Below are 12,299 nucleotides of genomic sequence, written 5' to 3'. Positions count from 1 at the left end.
TTAAGCTAACCAACCACACCAGTCATTTTATTTATATAGCTTTTATCCGTAACTTTTTTAAAGGATTTCAAATAATTTACTTTTTCAAATATTTACTAGTTAATATCTCAATCAATTTATCCTCTTATTTATATTTTTAAAAATTTTCATCTCCATCACCATTCAATTTGGAATCTCATTTTTAAAATATCTTAATATAATCAGAATTTATTAGTAGGTTAAAATATTTGCGAATATTAATTATTAGGATCAAAGCTTTCATACGATTACATTAATTTTTTTAATCGAAATTCTATTTCATTACTACTCAATTTTAAATCATAGCAGCATTAATAGCTCATCTACTTATATTCCATCATAATGTTATTTTATTCAATTTTTATATATCTGATTTTCATATTTTTTCAAATTCTGTCGCAAAATCTTTAAAATTGTTATATTTCCTTACAACACGGTTAATATAGTATTCTCCTTAACTTGTTTAAATGCAATTTTGCAATATTTGGAAATGATCAAAAATATCCTAATGTAAACGTTTGCTCTTAGAATTCAGTGTCATAGTCGATTGTTTCTAACAAATTAATCTTTTTTGCATTGATTTTCGAAGTATTGCATTTCATTACGGCCAAATCTGCTCTCTTTCATTAGATTGATAGCTCACAATAGTTCTTGTAATCAGAGAGGAAATATCTTACGAAATATACCTCTAAATTTTCACTTTATAGATAAATGTTATTTTTTCCGTTACTCGATTATTGTCCAATAAAACCACAATCATATTAAACTTCGTCAAAAATAAACAATAAAGAATAGTTTTTAAGTTCTTAAACGGTTTATGAAGGTTCATATTTAATCGATTTTTTTATTTTCAATTCATGTATCTATAGTTCGTTAGTCTATCATCCCTTCATAAATTATCTGCAAAGAATTTTGTAGAATCTCAACTCTGTGAGGAACTACAATAAATTGAAAAGTCATTTTGTGATATCAAAATCCAATATATTATTCTTTCTAATACATATTAATAATATCTTGAGATGTAGTACACTATATATATACTTTCAAAAATCTTATATGTTTATTAGTTATTGAGATAGAAGCGATTTAATTCTTTGAAAATCGACGAAAAGTGCCATATTCATAAAATTATAGGGTATTTATAATGTTAGAACATCAGATTGTACAAACACCATAAAATTCCAGCCTTACACATAAAAATACTATATGGAAAGGCTATGAACTGATTATTGCAAAATCAATATAATTTGATAAATGAAATAGACTAAAAACATAAAAGATTCAATAAATATATATAGATTTTTTAAATTCAAAATAATAACTAAAGAAAAAAAATAAATTAAATAATAAAAAAATAATAAACAAATAAACAATAAAAAAATAAATAAAAAACAATTACATATTACCTTGTTTGTTGTAAGGATATGTCAACGAGTCTCTAATTGCCTGTTGCAGCTTATGTATCGAAATTGGCTTACTTACGAACTGATTCATTCCTGATTCTCTGCATTCGTCCTCATCTTCCTTCATAATACTTGCAGTCATAGCGAAAATCGGAATTCCGTATTTGTCAGAATTTAATTTTTCTTGTCTTCTTATTTCTCTTGCTGCAGTCGGTCCATCCATCACAGGCATGTGGTGGTCCATGAATATGACACTGTAGTGCTCCTTCTTGAGTCTCTCGAGCGCTTCCTGGCCATTAGAAACAATGTCAAATTTGACATTCAATTTTTCGAGCAATTTCGAAATGACCAACTGATTCATCGGTGTGTCCTCAGCGACCAAGATCTTGTATGTCTCATCCGGCTGCATCTCATTGCTGTTATCATGTGGCCCGTTAATCCTACTAACTTTGTGCATGCATGTTGTGAGGAAAAACTGACAAAAGTGAAGCCAAAATTGAGATTGCGGAACAACGATGAAATCTCCTTTGATAACTGGCGGAGTCAATCTTGTTATGCAGATAATACTTGTTCTTGGGTATTTCTTCTTCAATTCCACGGCGATTGACAATTGTGGATGTGTATTTCTTGCAATGACAACAAGTAATTTATCTGTCACTTTTGATGGTTCATAAAGTAAATTCATTCCAGTGAAGAAAGCGTGGGATTCAGGTGTTCCTTGTATTACGCATTCAGGACACAAGAATAGCATCTCCCAACCGTATCTCTTCATTCTTCTTGGAATGTACGTGCACAAAATTGGTTCGAAAGGCAATTCCACTTCGAAAACAACTCCGTCATCATTATCTTTGACGTTTATCTTGCCACGAATCAAATCAACCAATCTCTTGACCAATGCCAAACTAGTTCCTTCGCATCTAACAGTGCAATTGCCACTTCCCAAACTGCCAAATGCATCAAAAAGTGACAATCTTTCTTCTGGAGTTATGTGAGAACCAGAATCTTCAACTCTTACTAACAGTGTTCCTTTAGGAAGGACTTGGGAAAGAGTTGCATTTACGTATCCTCTTTCCGTGCATCTGATTGCATTCGAGATCAAATTGTTCATGATTCTCGCGAGAAAATGTGGTTCTCCGCGATACATCGATGGTGTTCCTGGAATGATTTCAACGCGTAATTCAACACCAGAATCAATTGCTCTCTGTTCAAATCCTTGTGTAACACTTAGTGCAAGATCGAAAGTATTGAATGGAACATCTTCTGGAATCATGCAGTTCTGATCGATCTTTGCAATGTCCAATGTATCATTCAACAATTCCAATAATTTGACAAAACTTGTTCTGATGCATTTCAATATTTCGGAATTGTTTTTAGCGAGTTCTGTACCATCCAACAACTCCAACAAACCATTCATTCCGTTGAGAGGTGTTCGTATTTCATGTGACATGTTCGCCAAGTACCTGGATTTAGCGTTGTTTGCTTCATCAGCGCGTTTCGTTTGTTGCTCAATTTGGTTGAACATTGAGAACAATTCTGTGCGATCCAAGAGAATGCCAATGACTTTTCCGGACTCTGTTCTGAAGCCACGAATCGTGTAATGCTTCATTCTGTCGAAAATCATCGTTACTTCCAGTTCAATTTGTTTTCCTTCTTCCAAAGCGGCTTTGAACTGTTTGATGATGTTCGGCTGGTCGTCAATAGAAATGTTGTGCTCTATGAAGCTCCAGTTTATTGTTATCGTGTGGCATTTCTCGGGAGGACGTGTTAAAATGAACTGATGATCATGATTGTTCATGAAAGTGAAGGATACGACGTTAGTATACCTTAGAGCGGTATCTACTGTGGAACTGAGGTCGTTGAAGGTCGCTTCGATCTGTGCTTCTTTGGAATTGTTGAAGACATAAATTAAAATCAAATCTGAAGAGGTCATCTCCATGGAAATACGGGAATGGGAGAAACCAATGTCATAGTATTCGAATAAGACATCCAATTTCTCGACTTTCGAGGTTCCACTGAGAAGATTTTGGAATGCAACGTCATATTGCTGTCGACTGTCATGATGGACGAGAGTATAGATGTCCTTGGCATGAGGTTGAGGGATAGACTTGAAATGGTTGATGATCGATGGGATTCCGACAAAAGAAACGATTCTTTTTGAAATTGGATCAATAACAAAGAATGCGAACCTCTTGCTTTCGGATGGGAATGTAGTAAAATCATCTTCACTGGCGAACCTCTGGTTGATCGAATCAAACTGAGGGAAAGGGAAGATAAATCCAGATTCGTCGTATTCTTTAGAATGGACCATGAAATAGGTCGAATATGTACCATTGGAGGACAAAGCTCTCACAATGGATATTGGTGTCCCAAGCTTGATCTTCCTTATGTCATCTGGATGCAATAAATTCATTAGCTTCCTTGGAGTCTCATAACCGAGTAGCCGGGAGATTGTATAGTCCGTGAAAGGTGGTATCGACGTGTAGCCGAATCTTTGTAACTTCATTAACCTTAACATATCAAATTTCTCCTTTCTCTTCATTCTGAAGTTAGTTTCGGCCTGAAGAACATTTGACATATCAGTAATGAGATATGAATTGATATAATTGTTCATAACTTGGTCAAAACATCTGACAGCTCTTACATTAAACCAATTCCAGTCATTTCCAAGCCTCATGAACAGTTCTGTCTTGTTACTTCTTTTTAGAAGGTATTCGGTGTTATCTCTGATGGATTCGAACTGATCTTTGCCTGTAATTATTGATTCCTTGCCAAAAGTATGGATAATCTTGGAATCCATGGTCTCTAAGATGCAGTGCTTGCCTGTTGCCTTGTAAAGATTATGTAATCTTAAAAATCTCGTCCTGACAGAATTTGAATCCACAATTCTGAAGAAAGTAATGAAAATTGTAGCGAATTCGAGCCACATACTTTCTTGAGCTCTCAAAAACATTTTTTCTGGAGAGATTCCGAGGAACATTGAAATATTTTGATTAAATAATGAGACAACTGTGCCACTTATATACAATTTTCCTGTTGTAACGGACATAGTTTTGATGGATGCGTGGTCTGGAAGCTTCAATTTCTGAACAAAGTTCAACATTTCGTCTTCATATTCTTTTGATTGGCCGGCGAGATGGATTACGTCGATTTTATCAGTAATACTGAATAAACCGACAACTAAGGCGTCCAGTTTGGATATAAATGATTTGCCCCATTGCTTATTTAACGGGGAATTTCCATTTGACACCAAAATGTCGTAAATTATATCACTGTAGATACTTTGTATTGATGTAGATAGTAATCGATGTTCGCCACATGGTAATAAATTGTTTTGTTCAGGATGTAGTAAAATTGAACAATCTCTTCCGTAAAGTTTAGCTTTAACCTCTAAAACAGGGTCTCCTTTTGTAGTTCTTCGCATCTGGCAGTTGATTGGAAGTCCATCTTTGTTCTCTTCGTTGTGAATGAAACCTGCAGCAGTTTGGAAGTCTTGTACGATATTGTGGTCCATTCTAAGGGCCTGTAATTCACACGCTATGTATACAAAACCGCTTTTTATTACGACAAAACGAAGTTCTGGGTCAGATTTTGATTTTGGATTGAAAGATGTAGGTAAAATCGAAGGATTAACAGTCATTACGAATTTGGATAATGCTCCTGCTTCTTTTTCTGGCTTCCTTGTAAGGTAAACGCCTCTCCTCGTGACAAAATAAACTTGAGGAATTCCAAAAGTTAATTTTCGAACGATTAGAAATGATATTAATACAAGTGTGAATATTATGATGTTGCAGTATGCAAAGTAATAAAATCTGAACATATGAACAGAAGTACAAAGATTTGCATGAATACGGTCTGCTGGACCATACACGTAGGTTATGTAATATTCCGGAAGCTCACCTGTGAATTCTACTTCTGTAAGATTGTTGTATTTCTTGTTTGTTAGAAAATGACTGGCTTTTGATATATCTGACGTTATTTTCTTGCCAAACCTCGTTTTGAGATATGTGCTACCAAAGAAATTATCAACGTAATAAATTTCTTCTTGCGATTTTTGAACATTTAGTTGATATGTGTATAAATGCGGGAATTCTGATACTGACGAGCATTTCAATGTCTTCTGTGGTATTGTCAATGGTATTTCTGCTATATAATACTTATATTTGGTCGAATTTTGTGAAATTTTATAATCAAATTTATGAAATTCTGACGCAGAATATAGTGTTTTGGAGTCAAAGTAGCCTCTAGCATCATGCATTGCATGAGACCATTGAAGAAAACGTATAAAAAAAGAGAAAAACAAAAGATTATTGATTGGCGGTTTTTTAGAACGATTATTTTTATTGAAATCAAAATTAGTGACTGAATATATAATGACCGAATACAGACAAACAAAATTTCTCGTAACAATAAGCTCGTATAAAACAGATTTTTAATATCAAACAAGTAAAAATTGATTAATATTCAAGAATTAGATTGTAGGAAGCCATTCTGGGAAGTTTCTAGGCGGTATATCTAGCTTCTTATACCTTTTGGCTGCAAGAGCCTTCATCTGATAATAATCTGAATGTTTTTTATGTGATTTATGACGGATTTGATAGTCCCCATTGTTCTTGGTCCTTGTATTAGATAATAGGAAGTACGAAATGTTTTTACCATAAATTGCGAAATCAATCGGACTTAAACTATCAACAATCTTTCTGAATTTTTCTTGCCAGTTGTCTGGAAGATCATTTTTTGGTGTTGAAAGCATTGCAATTAACTGATGAACAGAATCATTTCCGTTATCTGGATAAAGAGGTTTAATATTTTCATTTGACCAGCTCTCCAATACATCTTTACCAATACTCTCTAATACTTCTTGCTCGCTTTCTTGAAGATTACTCATTCTTGAAGATTTTTTAAAAAATGATTCTGCTTAACGTACATAATTTTACAAAAAAAGTGTACTTACGCTCCTATGACAGGGTATTCAATTCGGATGTTTAAGGTTAATCTTCAATGACGCTTCACGCCGGTTGTCAAAAATTTGAATTAAAGTCCAATGGGCGTAAGTGCAGCCTTAATATAAATTCTTTTGTAATAAACAGAAATTCATCAAAAGTGACAGCTCTCAATTTTTTGACATTTGTAAATTCTAAATTGAATGAGAAAAATGAAATAATACTAAGCATAATACAATATTCTAGATTTAATTATAATTAGGAAAAAGTTAGTTTTGAGAGTACTTTTCATAGGCATATAGAATGAAATCTTCTGAAAAATAATATCACATAAACTCATATTATTTTCTAATATATAACTATTTTATATAAAAATCAAATTCAATGATCTTAAAAGCGAATGATAAACCTCAAAATTTACGAATATAATGAGTGGGAATATAATGCTTATCTATCATAAAACCATATGAAATATCAATTTTTGCTTTACGCCTAATTTTTGACGACAATTAGCAAAAAATGTTAAATGTTAACACCCAGTCCATTTGAATATGAAAATAAAATTGACTTTGATTAAATGTTTTTATTTATCATGCAATTCTTCTTGCGACCAAAGATTTGAATAAAAGTTCAAAAAATAAGATAGCTTAAAAAATAATATACGGTAGTGTTTACTAATAGATGAATAGTATATAAATTCTATTAAAATGGATTTGATCCAAAAAAATATAAAACCAAAAATAATTGTTATAATTTAAATGAAGAAGTAATTTAAAACGATTTTATTTATGATCAAATTTTATATATTTTTTTGGATCAAATCCATTTTAATAGAATTTATATACTATTCATCTATTAGTAAACACTACTGTTGTAAACAGAAATTCATCAAAAGTGACACCTCAGAAAAGCTAAAATATTGAATTTTTGGAACTTTTGATAGAGCACGTTTTTAAATATTAATTAAAGTAAATGTATATTTTGTAAAGATTCTTTTTAATAAAAAAATAAAATTTTGAAGAAGAACACAAAATCTTCTGAAAAATAATATCACATAAACTCATATTATTTTCTAATATAACTATTTTATATAAAATTAAATTCAATGATCTTAAAAGCGAAGGATAAACCTCAAAATTTACGAATATAATGAGTGGGAATATAATGCTTATCTATCATAAAACCATATGAAATATCAATTTTTGCTTTACGCCTAATTTTTGACGACAATTAGCAAAAAATGTTAAATGTTAACACTCAGTCCATTTGAATATGAAAAATAAAATTGATATTTCATATGGTTTTATGATAGATAAGCATTATATTCCCACTCATTATATTCGTAAATTTTGAGGTTTATCATTCGCTTTTAAGATCATTGAATTTGATTTTTATATAAAATAGTTATATATTAGAAAATAATATGAGTTTATGTGATATTATTTTTCAGAAGATTTCATTCTATATGCCTATGAAAAGTACTCTCAAAACTAACTTTTTCCTAATTATAATTAAATCTAGAATATTGTATTATGCTTAGTATTATTTCATTTTTCTCATTCAATTTAGAATTTACAAATGTCAAAAAATTGAGAGCTGTCACTTTTGATGAATTTCTGTTTATTACACTACCGTATATTATTTTTTAAGCTATCTTATTTTTTGAACTTTTATTCAAATCTTTGGTCGCAAGAAGAATTGCATGATAAATAAAAACATTTAATCAAAGTCAATTTTATTTTTCATATTCAAATGGACTGAGTGTTAACATTTAACATTTTTTGCTAATTGTCGTCAAAAATTAGGCGTAAAGCAAAAATTGATATTTCATATGGTTTTATGATAGATAAGCATTATATTCCCACTCATTATATTCGTAAATTTTGAGGTTTATCATTCGCTTTTAAGATCATTGAATTTGATTTTTATATAAAATAGTTATATATTAGAAAATAATATGAGTTTATGTGATATTATTTTTCAGAAGATTTTGTGTTCTTCTTCAAAATTTTATTTTTTATTAAAAAGAATCTTTACAAAATATACATTTACTTTAATTAATATTTAAAAACGTGCTCTATCAAAAGTTCCAAAAATTCAATATTTTAGCTTTTCCGAGGTGTCACTTTTGATGAATTTCTGTTTACAACACTTTTATTTATTTCTCATTTAAAATCTCAAGAATTCTAAAAAAGAATTCTCACGGAAGTTTTTTTTAGAGAATTCTAATATAATTTTTCTCACAAGCTTCTGAATTAATTAATACGGGCGATTTATTTATCAATTATCAATATATTGCTGGTTTGATAATTGGAATGTTTTAATTTCGAAATACTCGCCTTTGTATTATTGTTCAAATACAGTTATCAATAAAACAAAAGAATCTTTTTCATTAGTGATTAATGCTTTATTATTTTCTCTTAATATTGAATGTGGTATCAGAGACCATGTGAAATGAAAAGCATTATAATTTCATTGTAAATGTAATGGAAAGCAGAGGACAATCTATTCATGTCTTTTGCTTTGATATTAGCACCATGCGAAACAAGAAATTTAGTTATTTCTAAATTATTTTCAATTACTGCAGAATGAAGAAGAGTATGATCATTAAAATCTTTATCATTCATATTTGCACCATACAGCTATATCTTTATTTCCTTTGATTACCAGATAATGAAGAGGAGTCGATTTATTTATATCTTTTGCTTTGATAATTTTTCATCGACATTTTGCACCATCTGAAAGCAGAAGATTGCTATTTTTATCTACTGCGGTTTGAAGAGTAGTCATACCTTTTGAACTTTTATCATTCACATTTGTACCATGTGAAATAAGTATTTCAACAATTTCATTTTTCTTATATAATATATTGCGAAATGTAAGGCAGCCGCTTCAGCTTCATCATTGCTATTAACATTTGCACTATACACCATTGTAGATATGATCGCTCAATTTTTGGAAGAATGATTGGAATTTTATTTCACTCAACTTACACGTGAAATTTCAGCAAACTAAATTCATAGCTCTCTCAAAAATAACGATTTTAAAATATAGAATTGAGATTAGTTTGCAATTTATATGCTTCACAAATATTTCTCAATTTTTTTTTAATTTTATATCTTAAGGAACTCGTATAAACATTTATCTTCAGTTTTGATAAAACTTCTCATTGTAGCCTTACAATTTGACATTTGTAAACTCCCGACACTAATTTTTTTGTCCTTTCAAAGTTTATGGCAATGTCAAAAAATATAAATCAAGGTTCTCAATTTTCCTTTCAAACGGCGGTTTTTTTAAACACTCAATTTTTCATCGACCTTAAACTAATACTTCATTTGAAGTTTATTTTTTAGGTTTTGGGAAGATTTTTTGTAAAAATTTCCAGATTTGCATGGCTAAATATTCAAATTGTTTTTGGATAATGATTCCTCAAATATTCTGAATTTTACATTTTTACTTCCTTTTTTAGTTTCGAGTCGAACTTCAATTTTAACTTCATTCATTCAAAAAATAAATAGCCAATTTGTAATGATAAACGAAGAAAATAATACTAGAATTGCTTCATCAAGAATGGGCAGAGTTTTTCCCAAATTCAGAACTAGGAACAAATTACTCTAAAAAAATTCAAAAACTTAGTTCAGAAGATCAAAATTATTATATAAGCTTTTGTAATTTTGGTACATTACTCACAGAAGGTGCCATTAACTTTACGACTTCGAAAGATACAACGAAAACTCTTATTGAAGACACTGATTTTTATAAATGCTCCAATACTATAGGAAGGGGAGGAAGTTTATACTTCTCCACAGAAGGCGAATGCGTCCAAAATCGAATTTGTAGTTTAAATTCTAATTCTGCTAAATATAATATGTATTGTTATGTTGATGTCAGTAATATTGCTAAATATAAGAATAAAATTCTTAATTCTTCTATTTCTGGAAGCGGAAATTTATATAAAGATAAAAAAGGAAATATTTATCTAAAAAATGGAGAAATTGAAATAAATTCTATAAATATTTTTTATACTGATTTAAATAGTGTTAGTTTATTCAGCATGCAGAACTATATTTCATCATCGAGAGCATCATTTTCAATATTGAGTAATAATACTGATAATGAACCATCAAATATTTATATTTATTTTTATAGTTCATCAGAAACATTATTGATTAAGTCATGTAACTACTTAACTAACAATTTAACTGCAATTATATGTGCTTCGAATGCATATGTTCATGTAGTTAATTGTAATTTCATCAATAATATAGGTAGAAATGAGTATTTTTATCATGATTATTCAGGTAATATTACAATTGATGGATGTTACATTGATAAAAGTAATCCTAAAATAAATGGAAAAATTTATTTCACAAGCAATGAAGCAAATCCATTCGAAATAGAATTTCCGATTTTAACATGTGAATTTGATATTCCTAAATCAACAAATGAAGAAGAAAATGAAATCATATATTTCAACAGAAAGAAAAAAAAATTTAAAAATCTTCATTTTTTGTCCTTTCAATCATTTGTTTTTATTATTTCTTGAAATATGTAAAATATATTAACATAATTCGTTGTTTCCATGCCTTTTAAAATCAAATTTGAATTTTGGTAGTTATATCTATTGAATGACAGTAATTACAATCTTTAAAACATAATATTTTTCTGATGCGTTTAGCATTGTATAACATCATAATGTATAACTTAGAACTTACCAAAAAAATATTAAACGAACTCATATGCACATTTTTCGCAACTGGTTTAACAAAATGAGAGACTTGATATAATTCATCATTAAGAGCTCATCTACAAAAAAAATGGGAGAAAAATTTTAGAAAATTTGTATTAATCATTTGAGTAAATTGTTTATTAATATATAAATATAACAATATCAAATTATAAAATAAATAGATTTTATAAGTCGTAATTATTTTCATCTTCATCACCAACCTTTCGTTCATATCCTTTTGAATGTGTTTTAATAACAATAACTGCAACAATAGCAATAGCAGCTACAACTGCAGCTGCACCCAAGCCTGCGCCAACACCAATATAAACCTTTTTCTTATGCTCAGTATCTTTCAGTTGTTGGTCAATTTCTTCTTGACTTGGTGTAGGAGATTTTGAATTTTCTTTTTCTGCTGTTTGTTCTGGTGTTTTAATTTCTGGTTTTTCTGGTTCTGGTTGTTTTTCTGTTGGCTCTGGTGTTTTAACTTCAGGATTCACTGGTTTTACATCTTTTGTTGGTCCCGGAGTTTCATTTTCTGGTTCTGGTTCTGGATCTGGTTTATTATTTGTTGGTTCTTCTGGATCTGGTTTTGGATTTGGGTCTGGATTGTTTTGGTCTGAATTTGTGTATAATTCGAAATCTTCTTCATCGGTGTGAGAAGGAGATGAAGAAATGGAAGAAGGAACTAAGTCAACGAGGTCGCCATCAGCTAAAAGACCACTGATCCCTGTTGTTCCTTTAACTGTTTTGATGTCAATTGTATGTCTTGAATTTGATTCTAAATTTAAGATTCCGAAAAGAGGAACTTGGTAATATTTACTTCCTGATATTGATGAATACTCTTGTGGTGACAATCTTTGTATAGAGATAAGTTATCAAAAACTTGTATATCCCAGATCTAGGTGTATAACACACACATTCTGTCATCTTGGCATTATTTCTGAATTTGTGATGCGTTGAAGATGTTATAATTGAGATTAGGATTTTTCCAATAATTACTTTTACTTCATTTTTATGAAATGCTAAGTAATTAACAGAATTTAAGAAATCTTATTTAGATTTATTATTTGACAGAGCATTCATAAATAAAGTTTCGTGATATTAAATGGATACAAATTATCACTAATCTTTCTGAATTTTTCTTGCTAGTCATCATGAATAGAATCTTTCCAGTGATCTGGATGAAGAGGCTTAATATTCTCATTCGAT

At 30.0% G+C, this 12,299-nt stretch overlaps 4 protein-coding genes across 4 annotated transcripts, besides 5 other annotated features; all 4 read right to left on the bottom strand.

The window, feature by feature from the left end:
- Positions 1-1,413: 1,413 nt before the first annotated feature.
- Positions 1,414-5,676, bottom strand: TVAGG3_0362520 (phosphorelay sensor kinase protein; the record flags this gene model as incomplete). The annotated part of the gene is made up of 1 exon (XM_001579911.1): positions 1,414-5,676. One exon carries the CDS (start codon positions 5,674-5,676, stop codon positions 1,414-1,416), a length of 4,263 nt encoding a protein of 1,420 aa, XP_001579961.1.
- Positions 5,677-5,889: 213 nt separating this feature from the next.
- TVAGG3_0362530 (uncharacterized protein) lies at positions 5,890-6,306 on the bottom strand (the record flags this gene model as incomplete). The annotated part of the gene is made up of 1 exon (XM_001579910.1): positions 5,890-6,306. One exon carries the CDS (start codon positions 6,304-6,306, stop codon positions 5,890-5,892), a length of 417 nt encoding a protein of 138 aa, XP_001579960.1.
- A 56-nt stretch (positions 6,307-6,362) lies between these two features.
- Positions 6,363-6,480: a mobile genetic element.
- An 18-nt stretch (positions 6,481-6,498) lies between these two features.
- Positions 6,499-6,535: a mobile genetic element.
- Positions 6,536-7,230: 695 nt separating this feature from the next.
- Positions 7,231-7,268: a mobile genetic element.
- A 682-nt stretch (positions 7,269-7,950) lies between these two features.
- Positions 7,951-7,987: a mobile genetic element.
- Positions 7,988-8,474: 487 nt separating this feature from the next.
- Positions 8,475-8,512: a mobile genetic element.
- A 287-nt stretch (positions 8,513-8,799) lies between these two features.
- TVAGG3_0362460 (Ankyrin repeat family) lies at positions 8,800-8,988 on the bottom strand (the record flags this gene model as incomplete). The annotated part of the gene is made up of 1 exon (XM_001579909.1): positions 8,800-8,988. One exon carries the CDS (start codon positions 8,986-8,988, stop codon positions 8,800-8,802), a length of 189 nt encoding a protein of 62 aa, XP_001579959.1.
- A 2,287-nt stretch (positions 8,989-11,275) lies between these two features.
- TVAGG3_0362450 (uncharacterized protein) lies at positions 11,276-12,135 on the bottom strand (the record flags this gene model as incomplete). Its single annotated transcript, XM_051231474.1, has 1 exon — positions 11,276-11,944. The coding sequence occupies one exon, from the start codon at positions 11,942-11,944 to the stop codon at positions 11,276-11,278; it is 669 nt and encodes a 222-aa protein (XP_051101204.1).
- Between the last annotated feature and the right edge of the window lie 164 nt (positions 12,136-12,299).

This window comes from Trichomonas vaginalis, chromosome V (genome assembly GCF_026262505.1).
Source record: "Trichomonas vaginalis G3 chromosome V, whole genome shotgun sequence".
NCBI lineage: Eukaryota > Parabasalia > Trichomonadida > Trichomonadidae > Trichomonas > Trichomonas vaginalis.
This window is presented reverse-complemented; position numbering and strand designations above follow the sequence as displayed.